The following is a 22,456-nucleotide window of genomic DNA, read 5'->3' as shown; positions in this document are numbered from 1 at the left end:
CAGCCGCCTTCATTGACTTGGCCTGATCCCCCGCCTCCCGATCTCCCTGGCCGTCGGCACCGAAGGAAGCAGAGGGCCGCTACACTGGAGCCACACGAGCCCCTCTTCGTCTCGAGCTGTATAATACGTGTCTATCCCGACGTCCAAGACGGCTGCGAGTCCAAGACGGCTGTGAGTCCAGGGCCCCAGCTAAGACACTGTCAGCGCTGCGGGCGAGCGTCACTGGGCGGAGAGGGCGTGCCCTCTGTCAAGAAGGCCAATCAGAGAAGGGCGTGCTAGCAGGCCTGCTTCGGCTGGCCACTCAGGCGCAGGCTGCGCGCGCTGTCTGCGCTGGCACTGGGCGCGCTTCCTGTCAGTCAGGGGCTGAGCAAACGCGGGCTGGCCAATCGCCGGAGGCGGCCGGGTCAGGCGCGTGGCCGCGCGGTCCCCGGGGGTCCGACCGCCAGCCCAGCGGCGCCGAGGGGACGGGCGCGGTCTCTCCCGCGCGCAGTGCTCGCAGCTGCTCCAGCCCCGCCCGTCGGCCGCGCCGCGTCATGCCAGGCGCTGCTTGGCGTTAGTGCCCAGCCAACGTCCGCCTGCCCACGCGCAGCCGCGCCAACTGCGGAGAGCCAGAGGGATGGTGGTAGTCACAGGACGGGAGCCAGACAGCCGTCGCCCGGACGGTGCCATGTCCAGCTCCGACACCGAAGACGAATTTCTGGAGCCGGCCACGCCGACGGCCACGCAGGCGGAGCACGCACTGCCCCTGCTGCCGCAGGAGGTACCTGGATGGAGGAGGGTGGGGCGGGGCGTGGGGAGGGGCTCCGAGTGAGACACCGCTGACCTTGGGGTGGGGCAGCCGCGCTGGGATTGGGGGCTGGGGGGTTCGGGCTGGCGGAGGAGCGTGAACCCTGCTTCCATTGGCCCCATAAAACGCCCAGCTGCAAGAGCATCTCCCGGCTTTCTCTGCCTGCGAGGTGCATTTCCGCCCGGCCGGATGGCCCATTCTTGCCAGCTACGGGAGGGAGCCTCGGCCTGGGAGCGGAGGGGAACGTTGGAGGCCCAAGGGATAATAGTATCTTCTAGAATTCAAGAGGAGGCCCGAGGTCGTGGCCCAAACCCAGCCTCCGGCTGCCTAGAGTGTGGGCCGCGGGGGCAACCGTGCACGGATAGCAGTGACCAATGACTAGATGTGTCCACGCCCACCCGACTGCCACCGTTTCCCTCACTGCCGCTGTCCTGTGACGCACAGTGGCTGCTACCAGACTTGCTATGTGTGGCATCAGCATATTCACGTTCAGATGGGCCCCCCAGGAGAAAGAAGTAGAAGAGGAGGGAAGATGGGGCGCTTCTGGGCACTGACAAGCGGTAGGACTGACGTCGCGCTGGACACGAGAGCCTGGGAGCTGGGGGAATCGACAGAGACCGCAGTAGGGCAGGGCTGAGCAGGGTGATTCTTGGGGGTTGCCCTGTACCCCCAACATCATGCAGCACCTGTGAAACTGAGCAAAACTCTAGAGTCCTCCTTCTGGAAGAGGGGTGAGCGCTCTTAGAGACCCCAACATTGGGGGGACAGTGTGGTTTGAGAATAAGAGCTCAGGACCCAGAGTCTGGAGCCAGTCCCCGCGGGTTCCCCGCTGGAGCACACAGCCCGTTTCAGTGGCTTTCACCTTCCGGCCTTGGCTCTTCCTTCTAGGCGGGAGCAAGTGCTCAGTTGTTAGGGTAGATCCTTGGAAACGGCTCCAGAAATATGAAGTATGCATTGTAATTCCCAAGACATATTTGAGACCTTTGTATGAGCAGGCCCAGTGGCACTTGGGGATTACTCCTGGTTCTGCGCTCAGGGGTCACTCATTGCGGGGCTCATGGACCTGAGTTCAGTCAAGGGGTGATTGAACCCAGGTTGGTCCCGGGCAAGGCAAGCACCTTCCCCACTGTACTAGCTCTCCAGCTCTTAGTTTTAGAGAACTTCAGGAATAAGGCAGAAGGCATTTCCTGTTGATCGGGTACAGAAGTGTTGCATATTCCTTGCATACAGACAACTGTCAACACCTGTTTCTTTCATTTATTTAATACATCTTTGGGTCTTTTATGTGTGCTCAAGGCTCTGTGTAATTAACTTTTTTTTTTTTAATTTGTGGTGTCGAGGATGAAACCCAGGGTCCCACAACCTCGAGGTGTATTCTACCCACCACAGAGCCACGTCCTGACCTCGTGAGTTTTGAAAGCCGGGAAATGGACTGGCTTGATGAGTAAACCTAGCCTTTCACTGGAGCCAGATAGATGGAATAGAGAAAAGTGTACATTGGGATAAAAGTTTGATTTATCTGGAGGAGAGTTATCAGAGAAGTCGAGAATTGCTTTCATTTCTTTCAGATGCAGTTTGATAGAAACAGTAAGTGGTAGTTACCCTTAATAACAGCAGAAGGTCCTGAGCCTTTTGGGGAGAACTTTGAGTTTCTTGGGGCAAATCTATTCTATCATTTCCATGTTCTCCTCCAACCTGCCTTGTCCTCCAGTACCTTACCCTGCCTGTGTACTGATCTCATTCCAACAGTTAAGTGTTACACTGGTCAGGCACGGGAGTGAGGAGTGGATGCCTGAAACAGCCAACAAATATCCGAGTCCTCTCTGTTAGGTGTCTTCTTGATTGGTGAACTAGATACTGTTCTTGCCCTCTGGAAGTTTAAGGTCTGATAGAGTGGGCTGAGGAGAAAATATCTGCTGAAAAATGTGTTGTGCTAGTAGAGTGAAGGCAAAATTAAAGAGGTCTTGATTTTTGCTCCCAGAGTAGGGGAGTTGGAATAGGATTTTTTAGAGTGACTGATGCTAACTCTTATGGTTCGCTTCTGACCTAGAAAAAAGGGGCCCATGTGAGGCCAGGAAGACGGTTCAAAGGGATGGAGTGGGAGCCTTGCGTGTATGAGACCCTGAGGTGGATCTCTGGCATCGCATGCCCCTCGTGGTCCCCAGCTACAGCCCTCTGGCCCCCAGTACCACTGGGCCTAAGCAGTACTGGGTCACTGGCTGAATGAGAACCGCAGGCCCACCTCACTGGGTTTCACAAGCAGCTGAGTATCACAAGTAGCTCCCAGCTCTGAACAGTGCTGGGCTTACGGATCACTCTTGCTACTCTCACGCTGCCATTGGGAAATTTGCATTTGCCAAATGAACAGAGGGGAAAGTGGTGAGAGCACAATGGGCCCAGCATTTTGAGTAAGGATACAGAAATGATAAATTCAGGAAGCGGAAGAAAATGAAAGTTTTTGAAGTCTGTAGCAGAGAGAACGGGATTGGGGTAGAGAGATGTGATTTAAGAGCTCTTGAGAGCGGGGCCAAAGAGACAGTACAGTGGGTAGGGCACTTGCCTTGCCCACAGAGTGATCCCTGAGCAAAGATCCGGGAGTGAGCCCTGAACACTGCGGGATGTGGCCCCAAAACTGGAAAGGAAAAAAAAAAAGCTATCAGGAGGACTTGGAAAATGACAAGAAGAGAGGAAGGGGTGGGAGAGAGAAGAAATTTTGAAAAGCGTGGGCCTTTGAGTGACTGAATGATTGTATGGTGCTAACCTAGAAGACGATGATGATGCAGTTCTGGCTTTTATCCCCTTGCTGGCTGAGACTGCTGGTGGTTCCTTTCCAGTTTCCTGAGGTTGTCCCTCTTAACATTGGAGGGGCTCACTTCACCACACGCCTGTCCACCCTGCGGCGCTATGAAGACACCATGTTGGCGGCCATGTTCAGCGGGCGACATTATATCCCCACTGACGCTGAGGGCCGGTACTTCATTGACCGGGATGGCACACACTTTGGGTATGTCTTCCCCTCTGTGATCAACCCTGTGGTCCTCAATAGTGAGTGACACGGTCCTGGGGGTGGGGGGTCACCATCATCCGCGGTACATAGAAGAGGAAATCACTTCCTGATGGGACTCAGTAAATGTCCTTACTCATTTGAACTAGAATAATTCGTTACTTCCCCCAAGTTGATGAGTAAAGTTGGAGAAGCCCCAGATGACACAATGGGTAGGTTATGATGAAACTATTTCTTTATTTTTTTTCTTTTTCTAATTACTTTGGGTTTTGGACTCACCTGGCAGTGCTCCCAGACTATTCCTGGCTCTGTGCTTCAGGAGTTACCCCTGGTGGTGCTGGGGAAACCATATGTGCCTGCAAGACAAGTGCCTCACTCCTGTACTATCTCTCCAGTGATGAAACTATTTCTATTCTATATAAATGAAGACCTAAAACTTGTTATCTGTGTGTGTGTGTTCCCATGTAGAGGCAGGGAAGGTCCAAAACAATTTCTTGAAGTTGTTTTGAGATCCAAATTGTGAAACAAGCTTTGTTTGTTGCTTTGGTGGGGTGTCTCTGCAGTGGTGCTTGGGGGTGAGGGGTACAGGGCTGTGACTCACTTCCGGTGAAACTTGGCCTGGCCTGACAGTTTCTGGGCTTGGGTGGCAGTGCTGGCGACCACCAGGCCCAACCCTAGCAGTACTGGGCTGACAAACTTTCTTTGAGTTTTTTTTTTTTTAGAATTATGTGTCCAGGGGCTGAAGTGATAGCACAGCAGGTAGGGCATTTGCCTTGCTCGCGGCTGACCCGGGTTCGATACCCAGCATCCCACAGGGTCGCCCGAACACCGCCAGGAGTGATTCCTGAGTGCAGAGCCAGGAGTGACCCTTGAGCATAGCTGGGTGTGACCCCCCCCCAAAAAAAAAAAGAAAAAAGAAAAAGAATTATGTTTCCATAATTTAGGTGTTAAGATGGCAGCAGAGATTTTTTTCCTTGTTTTGTTTTTGGGGCCACACCTGACAGTGCTCTGCACTCAGGGGTCACTTAACGGTGGTTTCCAGGGGACCATATGGGATGGGATGGTGGGGCTCGAACTTAGGTTAGCTGTGACCAACTCTCTCTCTGGCCTGGACAGCAGGGAATTGTTTTAACCACCCCACCCTATCGAAAAAGGTTGGCAGGGGCAGGGGGCACAGAGAGATAGCTCAGTGTTAAGAGCATGTGCCCAGGTCATCCCCAGCCTCTCACGGATCCCTGAATACAGAGCCAGACACAGCCCCGCAGCACTGATGGGTGTGGCCCCCAAACAAAAGAAATTTTCCTTGGCAGTTAAGAAAAAGGCCAACATAGTGTTGGCCAAAAAAAAGTGTTGGCCAAAACTTTATGCCAAAAAAAGTTAAAAAAAAAAAAAAAAAAAAAAGGAGCCAGGGGTTCTAAAGGGCTGGTGTACTTGCACTGCATTATGAGGCCTGGGTTCCATCCCCGGCACCACATGGTCCCCTGAGCACCAGTGAGAATGACCCTTTAGCACTAAGGTACAGTCGTCCCCAAACGAGAGGAAAAAATTCAACATCTTTCTATTTTTATTGTCATTTTAACCAAGTCTCAAAAGATTTTCCAAGAAAAGGTTTTCTTTTTTTTTTTTTTTACAGTTTTACACTTAAATAATTTTAAAACTTTGTTTTAGTTTCCTTGTGTGCGAAATAAAGAAGAATTAAGCTCAATTGCAAGCCTGTCATGTGGGTGAAATAAAGGCAAGTGGCTTGACCCCCATCCAGGTCCTTTCCAAGTATGTGGCTGAAGCGCGTTGCTCCTTCGGGCTAACTTTGGAAATGACTCAGGAATTAATGTGGTCCTTGGCCGGGCCATGTGGCCGGGGAGGCAGAGACAGCGCCATTTCTCCCTCTCTCTCTGGGCCTCCAAGCAGCGTTGCCCAACGTTAAGAGGAAGGTCATTTTGATCCTCCGAAGGAGCCTCTGGTCGGATGACTTGGTTCAGAGCATGTGGGCTTCCCCATCGGGCTGTCAGCTGCCTCCCATGCTGAGAAAACAAAGTGTCACATAGCGCTGCAGAGCTATAAAAAGATTCTTGTTTGCAGGCTGTTTGGGGGAGGAAGGCTGGCCCCCGCTGGCAGCTCCCACTGCACGCTTCCGCTGGGCCTTGCCCTCGGGTTTTCTTTCTCAGCACTTAGCCAGCTTGGCTTAAGATCGGAGAAGGCTAATTTTGGAAGGGTTGTGGGAAGGGGAACCATGCTTGACTTTTACACTGATGTCGGGCTAGAGAGTGGCAGAGCCCACCAGCGGCATGGCACCTTGTGACATTTATCCTCGGGCTGCTAGACTCCGGTGTGATTCAGCAGCGGCAGGTACAGTTGTTGACGTCTGTCCTAAAAGAGGTTCAGCGCCGGTGTGCATTGCAGTTCTCTGCCGGTGTAGCTTAGGGCGGCTACCCACAGGGAAAGGCTGCCTGGTCTCCACATAGTACAGGGTTCGGGGACAGCGTCTTGGACCGCTGAATGAACTCCGAATCCACTGTGCCTGCATCCCAGCCTCGGAGCAAGATGTATTGCTTAACTCGTCTGAGCTCCACTTCTTCCTCATTCATAAAGTAGACACAAGATCGCACTTAGTCCATAATGTCGCCAAAAGGAATAAATGGGACATTGTGAGCAGGAGCAGTGGCTGAGAGCACTAGCCTGTGAAGCATTTTGGCTTTTTGGGTCACACCCAGCGATGCACAGGGGTCACTCCTGGCTCATGCACTCAGGAATTTACTCCTGGCTGCTCAGGGGACCATATGGGATGCTGGGAATCGAACCCGGGTCGGCCTCGTGCAAGGCAAATGCCCTCCCCGCTGTGCTATCACTCCAGCCGCTGAATTTTTATTTTAAGAAAATAAAAATTATCATTTTCTCGGCTCCTGAAATCAGTTTGTTCAAATGTTAGGGTTAGGCTTTTGGTCTTCTCCATCCAGCTACAGAATAATGCTGACAGTAGGGATGTGTAGAGTGGATCTCCTCCACATGGCTGTGGGAATGCACAATGTCGCAGGCACTTTGTTTAACCTGTGGCTGAACAGTGCTACTAGAATTCACCCCAGAGAAATTGGTGCTCACATCTTCAGGAGGTCTCACGTAGGCTGTATGCAGGCACAGTGGACTCTTGAGTTCATTCAGTGGTCCAAGATGCTGTCCCCAAACCCCATACTACGTGGACACCCAGGCAGCCTTCCACTGTGGGTAGCGGCCATAAGCTATCCAGGCAGAGAACTGAGAATGTTCATCACAGCTTCCCTCTTAAGAGCCCTACACCAGAAACTCAAATATCCATCCCAGCAGGAAGATAGGTAAATATAGTACAACCACTCACTGGTATGCTACTGGTGTGCTGGCAAGAAAGAGAACAAATAACTGTACTTCGCAACCTAGGGGATGCATCCCCAAAATTCGAAAATTAAGATGCACAAAAGAGGGGACTGGAGCGATAGCACAGCGGGTAGGGCTTTTGCCTTGCACGAGGCCAACCCGGGTTCAAATCCCAGCATCCCATATGGTTCCCTGAGCACTGCCAGGAGTAATTCCTGAGTTCAGAGCCAGGAATAACCCCTGTGCATCACCAGGAGTGACCCAAAAAGCTAAAAAAAAAAAAAGGGACTGGAGCGATAGCACAGCGGGTAGGGCGTTTGCCTTGCATGTGGCCGACCCGGGTTTGATTCCCAGCATCCCATATGGTCCCCTGAGCACCACCGGGGTAATTCCTGAGTACAGAGCCAGGAGTAACCCCTGTGCATTGCCAGGTGCGACCCAAAAAGAAAAAAAAAATTGCACAAAAGAAGCTGGGCACAAAAGGGATCAAGATGTATGATTCTACTGAATATTAATTCCAAGAGTGAGTTAGACTACCTCTGTGGAGAGTGAGACCGTCAATAACAAGGTAAACGAACGGGAGGAGGCGGAAATAGATCATCGAATCTAGACCAGTGTTTTCAAAGTGAGTGATACAATCCCCTGGGGGACACTTGGCTACTATTATAGGGTGCTTTTGTTTGCTTAAAGAAGGTACATTTTCAGAGGGGTGCTGAATGATTCCTCCTCCCCCCCACACCTCCTCAGAAAGGGGGAAGTAGACCAAGTAAGTTTGGAAGTCGCTGGTCTAGATGGCTGTATGGTACATTCATACATAAAAATAATTGGGAGGGTGGAAAGCTAGTATGGGGCTAAGGCATTTGCTTTGCATGTGGCCAACCCTGGTTTGATCCCCAGCACCCCATATGATCTCCTGAGCTTTGCCAGAAGTGATTCCCAAGCAGAGAGCCACGATAACTTTCCACAGTGCTGGGTGTGGTCCCAAAACTAATAATAGTAATTATAAGAAGAAAGAACTTACGAAGTATGATTTTGGTGATTTGGAGTGATAGTACAGCGGATAAGGTGCTTGCCTTGCACATGGCCAACATTGGTTCAATCCCTGGCACCCAGTATGGCTGCTGAGCACCACCAGGAGCGGTTCCTGGGTGCACAGCCAGGGGTAAGCCTTGAGCGCTGCTGGGTGTGCCTCCCCCCATCAAACAAACCTGATGATTTTTTACATTAATTGAATATGATTATACCTCCACCAAAGTATATGAAAGGACTAGGCATCCTGTATGTTCTTACATAAGAACATAATAACAGCAACACATAATGGCACAATCATAATTGCAGCGATAATCATACCGATGCTAATAGTAATAGCTGCTAACACTAAGGACTTGATCTGTGGCCAGAATTTCCTAGGCACTTTCTACCTGTTGACTAATTTAGTTCTCGCCTAACATTACAGGGTTACGTCCCCCTGTTTTCCAAATGAGAAGATGAAGGCAGGGAGAGGTTCAGCTCGCCGCCCCGGGCTTCCTGCTGGCGTGCGGACGCCCAGGCTGTGCTGAGCCACTCTGCAGCGCTGCCCGGATGCGGGTGCTCGTCTCACCCATCTTCTTTCCTCCCCGCCCAGAGACGTGCTCAACTTCCTGCGCTCGGGAGACCTGCCCCCCCGAGACCGCGTGCAGGCCGTGCACAAAGAGGCCCAGTACTACGCCATCGGGCCGCTCCTGGAGCAGCTGGAGAACATGCAGCCGCTGAAGGGGGAGAAAGTGCGCCAGGCGTTTCTGGAACTCATGCCCTACTACAAAGGTGAGGGGCCAGCTGCAGGGCGGTTGGGACGGGAGGGGGCAAGGCCTCGGTCAGTCTCCGTCAGCGCCAGCGGGTTCAGCAGCACCCGTGTATACAGCAGAGGATGGGAGAGGTTCCCGCTTTCCTTTCTGTCCTCACCTCCCAGGCACGCGGGCAGCTTTGGGCTCGGGCGGCCAGTGTGGGTCAAGTGGCGTTTCAGAAGCGACTCTCGTCCTTCAGCCGTGGCGCACCTGGTCCCTGATTCCTTGCTCCCTTTTCCCAGAATCCTGCCTCCTCCCTCTTGGATCTTGCCATCACTCGGGCTCTTGGTGCTCCCTCCCGCTGCCTTGCCTCACCCCTGCCTCCCAGCCCCCCCCCCACTCCAATGATAGGTGGTGTGTTCACCCCTATAGACCATTTGGAGCGGATTGTGGAGATTGCCCAGCTGCGCGCGGTCCAGCGGAAAGCCCGCTTTGCCAAGCTCAAGGTCTGTGTCTTCAAGGAGGAGATGCCCATCACCCCCTATGAGTGTCCCCTCTTCAACTCCCTGCGCTTCGAGAGGAGTGAGAGTGACGGGCAGATCTTTCAGCACCACTGCGAGGTGGACGTGTCTTTCGGGCCCTGGGAGGCCGTGGCCGATGTGTACGACCTGCTGCACTGCCTGGTCACGGACCTCTCGGCCCAGGGCCTCACCGTGGACCACCAGTGCATCGGGGTGTGCGACAAGCACCTCATCAGTCACTACTACTGCAAGCGTCCCATCTATGAGTTCAAGATCACCTGGTGGTGAGTAGCCCTGGTAGGGAACCAGAGTCCTGTCAGGGAGGGTGTCCGTGCCCCTTGGTGGCGCTGGGAGGAAACTCCCCGAAAGGGTTCCTGACTGCCCCAGAGCCTGCTGAGGTGAGGACTGAGGCCTGAGGCGAAGCTCCAGCGGGAGGGAGACCCAGCTTCAGTTTCCCTGGCGGCACTTCAGCGTCAGACTCGTAGCCCACAGGGCCTTGGGGCCTGCACCCACTGGTCTGCCCTCAAGGCCTTGGCAGCCTTTGCCTGGGGCTCAGGTGGTCTGGCTAGCTAGGGCTGGACCAGGAAGTCCAGAGAGGTTTTTTTTTTTTATTTTCTTGATCTTACTCTTTTTAGAGCCACATTAACCCCCCACCACCACCAAAAAAAATAATAATAAAAATAAAAACAATATATAGGCATAATGACTTTCTGACCCTATTCTAATATTCCTTGCTGTGCCCAGGGTAGAGGTATGAATGTAGAAGGTAGGAGGGGATTTACTAAGTAGCTCTTCGCAGCTTCTGCCGAGGAAGAAAGAGCATCTTCTTCCCTAATGCACTCTTACCCCAAGAATCGTCTTATGTTTTGTCTTAGGATGTGGAAAGTCTCTTCTTTTTCCTCTCAAAAATCGATCTTTTCACCACAATTTGGAGCTGTAACCATAGCTGCCAAAACCATGCACCAGGATGGCCTTAGAACAGCACAATGTTTACAGCCCTGCCTTGGGGCCTTGGCTCTTTTCTACCTTCTCACCAGCTCTTCTTGTTGGAGGGGTTATCTTCCTTCAAGAAGGCTGGAATTCACCTTTCAGAGGTTCCTTATTTTCGCTTGGTTTTGTTTCTTCGGGGCCTTCCTAGTGGTGCTGGGGGGACACCCCCTGTATTGGGAAGCCGAGAGGTGCCAGGGCTCTACCTACCGCTGGGCCCTGTGCGTGCCAGGCGTGGGCTCCAGCCCCTGGAGCGACCTCCTCGCTCCAGAGGCTCCCTTGGAAGATACCCTGAGTCAAGCAGGCAAGATGCCTACATCGTCTGTTATCTTCGAGCTGTGCCTCTGTGGTTGCGATTTAAATGTATCCGGATCCAAGTTGTGGTGAACTTCCTTAAATGAGAACCCCCTGTTTAAATCCTGTGGGTTTATCCTGCCAACCCCCTAGGAGACTGTCTGTGCTGGGGAAGTAAAGCAAAGATTTGCAGGGAGAGCAGAGCTAGCCCAGCACTGTCGGAAGACACGCCCCCGTTCTGTTTGCCATATTTCAGAGAGAGAAAGTGATGGTGGGGATCGCCCCCATCAGATTCCTTCCTGGCTTCCTCTGCAGCCGGGCAGCTAGTCAGGGCACAGACATGCATTCCCCCTGCCCACCAAAGGAAGAGCTGTGTGTTGGGACAGGGCGTTTCTGTGCCACTTGACAATTCTCCCTGTGATGTATGCAGTTGACTGCTCTTACGGGGAGATTTAAAAAAAAAAAATGTGGGGCTGGAGCGATAGCACAGCGGGTAGGGCGTTTGCCTTGCACGCGGCCGACCCGGGTTCAAATCCCAGCATCCCATATGGTCCCCTGAGCACCGCCAGGAGTAATTCCTGAGTGCAGAGCCAGGAGTAACCCCTGTGCATCGCCAGGTGTGACCCAAAAAAAACCAAAAAAAAAAAAAAAAAATGTACAGAACTGATGAGGAAGTTTGAATGGTCTGTCTTAAGAGACCAGATTGGTAAAGTAGAGCGCAGGGAAGCTGAAGAGCCGTTCTTGTTTTGAAGAGAAGGCTAAATCCTGGGACCTTGAGCAAGTTCTTTCTTTCTTTCTTTCTTTCTTTCTTTCTTTCTTTCTTTCTTTCTTTCTTTCTTTCTTTCTTTCTTTCTTTCTTTCTTTTTCTTTCTTTCTCTCTCTTTTTTCTTTCTTTCTTTCTTTCTTTCTCTCTCTCTCTTTCTTCTTTCTTTCTTTCTTTCTTTCTTTCTTTCTTTCTTTCTTTCTTTCTTTCTTTCTTTCTTTCCTTTTCTTTTCTTTTCCCTCCCTTCCTTCCTTCCTTCCTTTCTTTCTTTCTTTCTTCCTCTTTCTTTCTTTCTTTCTTTCTTTCTTTCTTTCTTTCTTTCTTTCTTTCTTTCTTTCTTTCTTTCTTTCTTTCTTTCTTTCTTTCTTTCTTTCTTTCTTCCTTCCTTCCTGTGGGTGGGGGTAGTGTTCAGAGATGTACCCAGCAGTGCTCAGAAGTTACTCCTAACTTGATATTTGGGGGTCACTCCTGGGTGTGCTCAAGGATCGTGTAGTGCTGGAAATCAAAACGGCTCCTGCGAGCAGAGCAGATGCTGCAGTGTTGCTCTTTCTCTAGCCCTTGACGTGTGAGTTCCGTGTGGGTACAGCGAGGCTAGGGCATGGGAGGGGGAGGCCATCATCACAGTGCTTGAAGGCTACTCCTGGGTCAGTGCTCGGGGTCACTTCTAACTCTGCTCAGGGTACCTTGCAGAGCCACAGACCAACCCAGTCCTCCCACGTACCAAGCCTGCTCCTGGCCCTTTGAGCTACTTCCCCAGCCTACGTATTTGCATTCTTCTATTTGATGGAGCAGACGAATTGGCTGAGATCTCAGAGGAAACTGCAGTCATTTAGGTTCCAAGAAATGTGTTCTCTATTCTCATCCATAAAGTAGATTGTCACCTTGCTGAAACTAATGTCCTTGGCTTGTTCTAACAGATTCGTTTGTCTCTTAAGTTTCTCTGATTGGTATTACTGCTTAAAACTAGTTCATTTTCTGACAGACACAGAGGAGTAATTCAGTGTGAGTAGAGAGGAGTTAATGAAGCCCTCTTATAGTGCTTCTGGCAACCTGACCTTGCTTCTTCCCATTCCTGTCCCCAGTAGGATATATCTTAGCACTTGGTCTGCTGTGTAAAACACAGGGAGATGGCGGGATGGGGGGTGGGGGGTGGAGCACTGAAGAGGACAGATATGTAGCTCAGCAGTGGAGTGCAGGCTCCACCTGTTTGAGCCCCTGGGTTTGACTACCAGCACATACACATACACGCACGCACACACGCACACACACACACACACACACACACACACTCACACACACCACATACACATACAAAGGCCTGACGACTTACCGGGTCTTTAAGGACAATGTTCTTTGCATCTTTCTGGAAACACCTCTACTTCCGGGTCTCTCCGATGTTGTCCTCATGGTGGTACGCTTTGTGGCATTGTAGAGAAAAGGCTCTGGTCCAGTAGACCAGCAAGAGTGGGGACATTGATGGCCAGGCCAGTTTAGAGCGCCTTCTAAATAGAGTAAAAGAATTCAGTGGCCCAGTTTGGCTATTCTGTGATGAGAGGCCAAATTGGAGCCAAAAATGTGCTTTTGGATATGGTAGAGGCCATTGGTTCCAGATAAAGGGGGGTCTCTTAGGAAATGATTTCTCCCGGTGGGTTCCCTTCCCAACTCCGAATGGCCAGGTCCCGAGCACAAGAAGGGTTGCATCAGGAAGGAACCCTCCAAAGGATGAATGCTTCTCCCTGACTAAAAGGAAGTATATTTTTAAACGTTTGTGCTTACTATCAATAAATGCTTCTCTCACCTGATTTATCCTACTGAGACACATCATTGGCTATTGATCATTTGGGTCCAACCGAAGTGCCTGCCCTTGAACTTCCCTTATGTTTTACTTAGGGCACTCTTGTCACATGTGTGAGGCTCACTGGCTTGGGAAGGAGAAAGTTCTTAGGATTGTCTGATGCAATGTTAACCATAACTAAATTAAGTAAAAAATGAAAAACTCAATGGCAACAAAAAAGACTGAAACAAAACCATGATTAAAAAAAAAAGTATTACATCACACCACATGATAAATACTGTGGTGATAGCACCAAATAGAAGAAATAGAGGAATCATTACCATCCTTATGTTCCCTCGGGTTAATTCACCAGACTATACAGATCATACCGTGTGGATTATAGAAAACTGTTCTCCAGAATTTTCTACCCTTTCTTCCTGGGGCTTGGGGATATTCTGGGAGCTCTCTGAGCCTCGTATCTCAGACTAATCACATGAAAGTTTTCCTGTACTGGGTTGCTGGATGGAGGACTAGGAAAATGACATTTGCAAGCCACAAAGTGGGGTGAACCTCAGTGTGCAATCTTGGTCTAAGCTGGATTCCGAAGAGGTTAAGACAAACAACCGAATACAAACTACACTGAAATAGTTTGATCCCTGTTAGAATCTCAAGAATCATTCTTCTACATGCCTGTTCATGTTCAATCCTAATAAGTGGTTAAGCATTTTTTGGGGGGTACCATTTGGCTGGAACTCTTTCATGAAGAGGCTGCCTACCTCATGATACTTAAAAGAAGGAGACTTTATTCATCAAAAGCAGCAATGTTGGGAAACTAGGCTGGGAGAGGCTCTTTTTTTGGAATTCTGGGAGAAACGTGTATATATAACCTGTTAAGTGGGGAAAAGTGGGCTGGCAGGGGGTCGGAGGAAGAACAAAGACTGGGTGTAGGACTAGAACTTGCCTCTCAAATGTGGGAGGTCGCTTGGTTCATTGTCTTCCTCCTGTATGGTGTTGGGTTTGTGTACACTTTCTGTGTTTGTTCATTACCTGTCTGTGAGCACTTCGGTGCATGGAGCTGCAGTACCCTCACGAGGCATTAAAGTCAAGTATTAGAACCTGGGTGCTGTGCCTTTCTTTTTTAGAGATTTGCTCTCATCCCTCCTCTGCCCGTACTTTGCCAACAAATATACCTTGATTTCTGCTTACAAGGTGGTAAGTTGGGGAATGTTGCTCTAAATTTAAAAGAAGAAAAAAAAAGGGCTCTTTCTTAAGACCAGCAACCAAATTCCTGCCCTGTTGTGACGTTAGAGGGGATGGAGGCCATGAAAGTAGTTATTGTAAGTCTTATCTCTGTTCCAGGTAGGAGTATCCACCAGCAGCTCTTCTCTCTCTCTTCTCTTTAACATTTTCCAGATAGCACAGCTGAAATGATGTGGCTCAAGAGCTTGCCAGGTAGTTCTGAAAGAAAGTTCAGAACTGTTTTGTTACCACTTCTTGGTCAAAGAAGCTTAGTAGCCTTAAACATACATGCGCCTTTGTGATTAAGGTCTCTCTTGAGGAACATGAACCTAAGCTGCCCTTTCTCCAAAAGCAGAGCCTGATGCCTTACTAGCTGCAAGTGCCCCTACGAGGTGGATTAGTCTCCACAGACTAATCTAAAAAGTTGAATTCTGAGGTGCTGGGTAGCTAACTGCTACACTTAACACTGATTATTCTGTCTTAAACAAAAGTGCTGAATCATCTGCGCCAAATGTACTCTCTGACCTAATTACTGTGCATATAATCGCTTAGTAATAATACACTAACACCTTACAAGTCGGAAACTAAAGCTTACAGGGGTGTGATTTCCTGAAGGATAGATACCTAATAAGCAGGACCAGAATTCAAACCTAGACCCTTTTGTGAAACCGTCAGGGGTGTCCAACAGCAGAACTCTGCTTTCTTTTTGGCGGTTCAGTTTCCCACTGCTGAGACTCAGAGTTTCAAGCAGACACTCTAATTAGACTTCCTCCTTAGACACATAGGCCTTACATAATCCTAAACATTAAGGAGGTCTAGGGATCCTGAATTTATTACCCTTATGGAAGGACTCTCACCAAAAAATAAAATAGAAACACACACACACACACACACACACACACACACACACACAGAAGGTCCCTGAATCGAATGGAGGCTTTTTAGTTTAATTCAGGGGACATTGTCCCCTCACTTAGGGCTCATATGGCCTTGACCTCTGGGTCTCTATCCTGCCTGCACCCTCCCTTCACCATTTTCAAACTGACCTCTTACCTAGCTTTACTTATTTTTAATTTTAATTTGTTTAACTGTAGTATGATTTTTTTTTTAGCTTTTATTTAGCTTTAAATTTCCTGTCCTTTCATTCCTTACAGTTTGTTTTTTCCATCATGTTCTTGGGCTTTCCGTACTGTTAAAATGTAACAGAATTTTATTTCAAACATAACTTCGAGGATGCCAGTGAAGGTGCTTTTAAATTCTGAATAAGATCATTGATTTGCTTCCCTCCTCCCCCCAGCTCTAGTTGTTTCTGGACCAATCTAATTCACTGTGAATTATAGATAACTCATTTTCCCCTTATATTTATATATTTTTTTCTAAAATATAAAGACAAAGACAGAAAAAACTGAGAATGTTATACATAAAAATCATAGGTCTGGGTTAGCACCAGATTCAATGGATACATTTTATTACCTTCCAGTAAAATAAAATTCTGTGCTGTACATATTCAGCTGCAAAAGATCAGTCCATAATACAGCTTTTAGAAACAAGGCATTTCTGGGGCTGGAGCGATAGCACAGCATTTGTAGGGCATTTGCCTTGCATGCAGCCAACCCGGGTTCGATTCCCAGCATCCCATATAGTCCCCTGAGTGCTGCTAGGAGTAATTCCTGAGTGCATGAGCCAGGAGTAACCCCTGTGCATCGCCGGGTGTGACCCAAAAAGCAAAAAAAAGAAAAAAGAAACAAGACATTTCTGAACTGCTAAGAATATTTCCCCTCACATAACTTTTCCTTCTGGGAGTGACAGGATCATCCAGAGATTCCACCTTCTCCAACCACCTGCCACTCAATGGAAAGATAACTACTGTTCACCAGTCGGGGGGTGGAGCACAGTGGTGGGGAAGGTTGAATTGAACACACACAATCAGACTATGACACATTTTCCAGCATATGTGACCTCAGTAGCAATCTGATTCATACTTCAAATAAACCAACTTCCAGAGAAGTCTCTCGATGACCTTCTGACACCCCCCTCCACACACACACACACACCACACACACAGCACACACACACACACACACACACCATACAAACATGGCAGATGACCAGGTAGCTTCATGAGATCTTTAAAATTAACGTATTCATACTTTCCTGCTTTTTATTTATTTAAATTTTGGGGCCACACTCGACAGTGCTTAGGGATTACTCCAGGTTCTGTGCTCAGGAATTACTCCTGGCAGGCTCTGAGGACCATATATGGATGGGGTACTAGGGATCAAACCTGGGTTGGCTCTACTATGTCTCTAACCCCACATTCCTGTATTGTTTTGTTTTGTTTTGTTTTGTTTTTTTGTTTGCTTTTTGGGTCACACCCAGCAATGCACAGGGCTTACTCTGGTTCATGCACTCAGGAATTACTCCTGGAAGTGCTCAGGGGACCATATGGGATGCTGGGAATCGAACCTGGGTCGGCCGCATGCAAGGCAAACGCCCTACCCGCTGTATTATTGCTCCTGCCCCCACATTCCTGTTTTTTTTTTTCTTGACAATAGAACCACAAAGTAGCACAAAACTTAAAACTTGACCTCCACTAGAAGAAACAAGTTCAGATGAAAAACTCTTTATACATTTTCATTTTTTTATGTAGGAACTTGAACGGTGTCTTAAGGCTTAAGTCTCTAGAATGTGTATCATCTCAGGAACACTCTAGATCTGTGGATTGAGACCCAGAAGTGTAATGATCCGAGAGCCCAGTCACGATAGTCTGTACCCAGCGGATAATAGACAAAAACATGATGTTCTCAGTTGAATACTCAGCTGTGCCCCCAGGATTTGACGAGTTCATTGGCGATTCCTGGCATTTTTTTCATGCCTCTCAATTTCACCATTTTTTCTTTTCAGGAAGTGGTTTTACCTGATCCCTTGCTAAGGACCAGTGTTAGAATAGGTGAAAACCCCATACTTCTTTTCACCTGTCATGATCTTACACAGCCAAAACACAGTGCAACATCTTGGTAGGAGTCATAGCATGAGCACTGTTTTTGTCATCTTCATGATGCTTATATTGACAAGTAGAGAACTCTTAGAGGTTTCATAATTGCAATAAAATCAGTAGGTTCATGATATAGAGAGACTCTTTGAAGAACTCCTGGAAGGTTGTCTGTCCACAGCAGTCTGAAGCTGTGAAAGTAAACCTGGGAACAGGCCCACTCATGCAAAGAGAGTGAAACATGCTTTGCAACATTTTGGCTTTAGAAGAAGCCAGATGCAAGAGACTAGCAGAGATATTCCAAGCTCTAGTTGTTGCTGACTGAGAGAAACCCACTGCCAGCTGAAGGTAGGTACCTAGCCAGAGCCTAGAGCTTCCCGAAATGGACCTTTGAAGGGACTGTGTCCTTCCGACTCATGTTCGGGACAGGACACAAAGTCAGGTGCTTCTAGTGCCATGTCACCAGTCCAGATGAAAAATAAAGACTTCTTGGGACTTTCCATCTGATTTCTTAGTTTGCGTTGTTTGCTTGAGTGATCTTGCATGAATTTCATTTAGAATAACTTGTATTAGGAAGAAAAGCCTCATAATTGATGTGAAATTGGCTAATAAAAAAAAACAGATAAAATTAGGCAATTTGTGCTACATGGAGGGACCCAGAGAGTATCATGTTGAGTGACGTTAGAGGGAAAGAAACCAACATAACTCTTATGCAGGATGTAAGTAAGCATAATAGTAGACTAGTGTACCCAAAGACGATGGAAACATGAGAACTGATACTAAGTAAGAAACATGCCACTTGGGGGACCTGGGGAATAGGACAGGAGTGGGCAACAACTATGGTGGACAGAAGTGTTCAAGTGGGAGGAGGGGGTGGTGCTGAAAGATGGTAAAGTGTCATGCACAAAACCCCATCCACAACAGTACTGTAAACCACAGTGCAGAAACTTACCCACAAAAGCACCTCTAGTAGGCAGACTGGTGGTGGGAGGTAAATGGAGGTGGGAGAGGTGGGCATTGGTGAGGGGAAGGCGGACACCGATGAAGGAATTACTGTTGGAATGTAAGTCTGAAACCCAATCTTGAATAACTTTGTAATTTCTGGTGACTTAAAAAACCTTTTTTTAAAGCATTTAAGGAAAACCTCCCCTCTTCCCCCAGAGCTGGTTTGGAGAGGGCTTGGCCATGGCTCACTGAAACAAGAAGTAACTAGGGTGCCATGCTGGTGGAACTTGCTGGAAGCCCACTTTCTAGGAGGCTGGGAATATCTGTTCATGGGGAGGTGTGTTGCCACAGACTTGACTACAGAAGTCCCCTAAGAGCACTGAGGAAGCTGCTGGCCTCGGAGGACCTACAAGAGCCGGATGCTGGAGTGATCACACGGGACCTCTACCCACTTGCAGTGTCTCTTCTTTAAAAAAAAAAAATGTTGTGTCAATGGAAAAGAAAGGGATATTCAAATTGAAAAAGATTCTGTTTTTGTAAAGGAGACAAAAACACAACATTTGAACTGCAAGGCCAATGACTGACACGTTACATGTGAATGACTCACATACCTCTGCCCATGTCTCCCCTCAACCTTGGATTAAATACCCAATCACCTGCTAAATGTTCATTATATCTATTAGCCACTTCAGATTTAACATCCAGGTTATTTTGTTGTTGTTGTTGTTAGCAGTGTCTTTTTTATCATCCCTTGTTTCAGATTTTTACTCCCTACTCCACACCTGCCAAAACACATCCCTCATTTAATCTCTATCAGGAAATAATACTACCACCCACCGAGTCAACAAAAACCTAATAATCAACATTTATTCCTCTTTATCTCACACTTAAAATCCACCACCAAGTAATTGAATCCATTATCAAGGTACATCTGGAAAATGTTCACAAATTCATGTATCCGAATCATCTTTCATCTTGTATTACTACAAAGGAACTGGGCTCAGTATCTATTATGTCTTTTGAAGAAATTAGATTGCACTTTGTGACTACCTAAAACCTTTGCTTAGGTTCCTGCCCATCTCTCCAGACTCATCACACTTCCTAGTGTCATTTTTGTAAGAATACAAAACTTCCTCCGGAATACCCTTCCCCCAGCTCCTCTCGTTCATACCTGGCTCATTTTCATAGTTTATGTTCCAGCTCAAATGCCACATATTTAGTGAGACTCTGCACCAGTTAAAATATATTCCTGCCTCAGGCTAACTCCATGGCTTGGAGGCTGGCCTCACATTCTGGGGAGAGGGCAACTCAGAGAAGGGATCACCAGGTATAATGCGGTTGGAGGCCATGTGGGGGAAGGGTGATACGGGCTGAATGTAGACTAGAGACTGAACACAGTGGCCATTCAACACCTTTATTGTGAACCACAACACCTAATTAGAACAAAAGGGAATACCCTGCCACAGTGGCGGGGTGGGGTGGGGGGAGATGGGATTGGGGAGGGTAGGAGGGATGCTGGTGGTAGAGAATGGGCACTGGTGAAGGGATGGGTTCTCGAACTTTGTATGAGGGAAACAAGAGCACAAAGATGAGTACATCTGTAACTGTACCCTCACAGTGATTCACTAATTAAAAATAAAGGAAAAAATAAAATAAAATATATTCCTGCCTCAAGTGTCACCGTAGAGGTCCCTGAGTTCCACTAGGGTAACACTGGTGGATACCAGCACCATAGACCCAACACAGCACTGCATCTTCGGACCCTCTTGGAACAGCCAGTCCAAGTATCACTGGGAATGATTCATGAACACCACTTGGGAACCTTCACCCACATCCATTACCATATTGCTGTTATTTCCGAAGGACAATAAATAGTACTTATTAACAAATTTAAGTCACTGTGTCAACAAGCTCCCTGATGGAAAAATGCCTATGTTGTTAGAGTGATCCTAACCCTTAGAACAATGCCTATAACACGGTGTTCGATCAAGAAATGTCAAATGGAGCTGGGGAGAGAGGGTGTTGTTGGCCTTGCAGCAAACCCAGGTTTGATCCCTGGCACCTCATGGTCCCCCAATCCTGAGCAGAGCCAGGAGTAAGCCCTACACACAGCCAGGTGTGACCCCAAACCAAAAAGTGAAATTTTATTTAAAAAAAAAAAACTCTTAAAAATCTTGAGCCAGAGAGAGAGAGCTCAACACATGCATACAAGAGGCCCAGGTTCGATCCCTGCATCATATGGTTCTCTGAGCACCGCTAGGAGCAAACCCCCAAACATCACCAGGAATGACCCCAAAGTAAAAATATACTTGACTGAAACTTCTTAATATAATGCCAAGTTTTAGTAACCAAAATATTGTGGCACAGGCATAAAAGATAGATGTGTAGACCAATGCAACAGAATTGGGAGTCCAGAAATCAACCGTAATAACTATGACAAACTGACATTTTACAAAGCTGTTAAGGCCACTCAATGAGTAGAATATCTTCAGTAGACAGTGCTAGGAAAACAATATGCTCATTGTGAAAGACTGAATTTGAAAAATGGCTTTACCTGACGAAGTGTATAAATATAAGTGTATTTTACCTATTACATGCTGTTGTTGGTTATATTCGCTTCTATTATTTCACTGACTACTAGTGAACGCTATGATTCCAAAATGTTCTGAGATGTTTAAAAACCAGCTCCAGTGGGGCCGGAGCGATAGCACAGCGGGTAGGGTGTTTGCCTTGCACACAGCCGACCTGGGTTCAATCCCCGGCATCCCATATGGTCCCCCAAGCACTGCCAGGAGTAATTCCTGAGTGCAAAGCCAGGAGTAACCCCTGAGCATCACTGGGTGTGACCCAAAAAGCAGCAAAAAAAAAAAAAAAAAACAGCTCCAGGGTCCTGCAGTCATCTCATATTCAACATATTTCATACTAGACTTACATTTTTCTTAGAATTGTTTCCTCTTTGGGCTGGAGCAATAGCACAGTGGGTAGGGTGTTTGCCTTGCATGCGGCCGACCCGGGTTCGGTTCCCAGCATCCCATATGGTCCCCCGAGCACCACTGTCAATGTCACTGTCATCCCGTTACTCATCGATTTGTTCGAGCGGGCACCAGTAACGTCTCTCATTGAGAGACTTATTGTTACTGCTTTTGGCATAAACAATATGCATGGGTAGCTTGCCAGGCTCTGCCGTGAGGGCGCAATACTCTCGGTTAGCTTGCCAGGCTCTCCGAGAGGGGCGGAGGAATCAAACTCGGGTCAGCCGCGTGAAAGGCGAAAGCCCAACCGCTGTGCTGTCGCTCCAGCCCCCGAGCACCGCCAGGGGTAATTCCTGAGTGCATGAGCCAGGAGTAACCCCTGTGCATCGCCAGGTGTGACCCCAAAAAGCCAAAAAAAAAAGTTGGATATATAGAATTGTTTCCTCTTTGTATTGTCCCTATGTTCGTATACAAGTCATCATTCTTGGGGCTGGAATGATAGTACAGCAGGTCGGGGGAGCTTGCCTTGCACACCCCAGTGCCACACTCCAGTAGGAGTTCTCCCTGAGCACAGCCAGGGGTAAGCCCTGAGCACTGTCAGGTGTGGCCCAAAAACCAAATAACCAAACCAAAAGTCATTAACTATGAATCATCTTGATATTTTTCTTACTCCACCTCAGTCTAGTCCCAAACCTACAAGTTTATCTTGTCCTCTCTAAAAACTGATGATTTCTTATCTCAGATTAAAAGTGAAAGCCCTTGTGAGTGGTAAGATCTGTACAATCCCGGTATCCTGTTACCTATTTTTAATGCTTCAATAGGAATTGTGTACAGATTGATTTTAATAAAATTAGAGCTTTGTATTAAAAAGGCTTCAAATATATATGTATATATATTTTGCTTTTGGGGTCATACCCAGCAATGCACAGGGTTACTCCTGGCTTTGCACTCAGGAATCACTCCTGGTGGTGCTCGGGGGACCATATGGGATGCTGGGAATCGAACCCGGGTCAGCCTCGTGCAAGCCAATGCCCTACCCACTGTACTATCACTCCACCTCGCTTCAAATA

General features: G+C 48.1%; 1 protein-coding gene across 2 annotated transcripts; it reads left to right on the top strand.

Annotated features, from left to right (window-relative positions):
* Window positions 1–387: 387 nt before the first annotated feature.
* On the top strand, window positions 388–19,895 carry KCTD7 (potassium channel tetramerization domain containing 7). 2 transcript variants are annotated; one of them, XM_055134283.1, is made up of 5 exons: window positions 388–760; window positions 3,622–3,791; window positions 8,761–8,939; window positions 9,332–9,704; window positions 18,631–19,895. In XM_055134283.1, coding segments are annotated over exons 1-5 (867 nt in total). In that variant the 5' UTR covers window positions 388–616; the 3' UTR covers window positions 18,632–19,895. The 2 variants fall into 2 exon arrangements, with proteins under 2 accessions (XP_054990258.1, XP_004615975.1); XM_004615918.2 differs by lacking the exon at window positions 18,631–19,895 and having other exon boundaries at window positions 9,332–14,357.
* The last annotated feature ends 2,561 nt before the right edge of the window (window positions 19,896–22,456 follow it).

Source organism: Sorex araneus, chromosome 4, assembly GCF_027595985.1.
Source record: "Sorex araneus isolate mSorAra2 chromosome 4, mSorAra2.pri, whole genome shotgun sequence".
Taxonomy (NCBI): domain Eukaryota; kingdom Metazoa; phylum Chordata; class Mammalia; order Eulipotyphla; family Soricidae; genus Sorex; species Sorex araneus.
Note: the sequence above shows the minus strand (reverse complement) of the source record. Positions and strands in the feature narration are given on the sequence as shown.

Coding starts and splice junctions, on each gene's coding strand:
- KCTD7 (XM_004615918.2), top strand. CDS start 617: ATGGTGGTAGTCACAGGACGGGAGCCAGACAGCCGTCGCCCGGACGGT. Junction 3,792..8,760: donor CGGGATGGCACACACTTTGG/GTATGTCTTCCC, acceptor CTCCCCGCCCAG/AGACGTGCTCAACTTCCTGC. Junction 8,940..9,331: donor ACTCATGCCCTACTACAAAG/GTGAGGGGCCAG, acceptor TCACCCCTATAG/ACCATTTGGAGCGGATTGTG.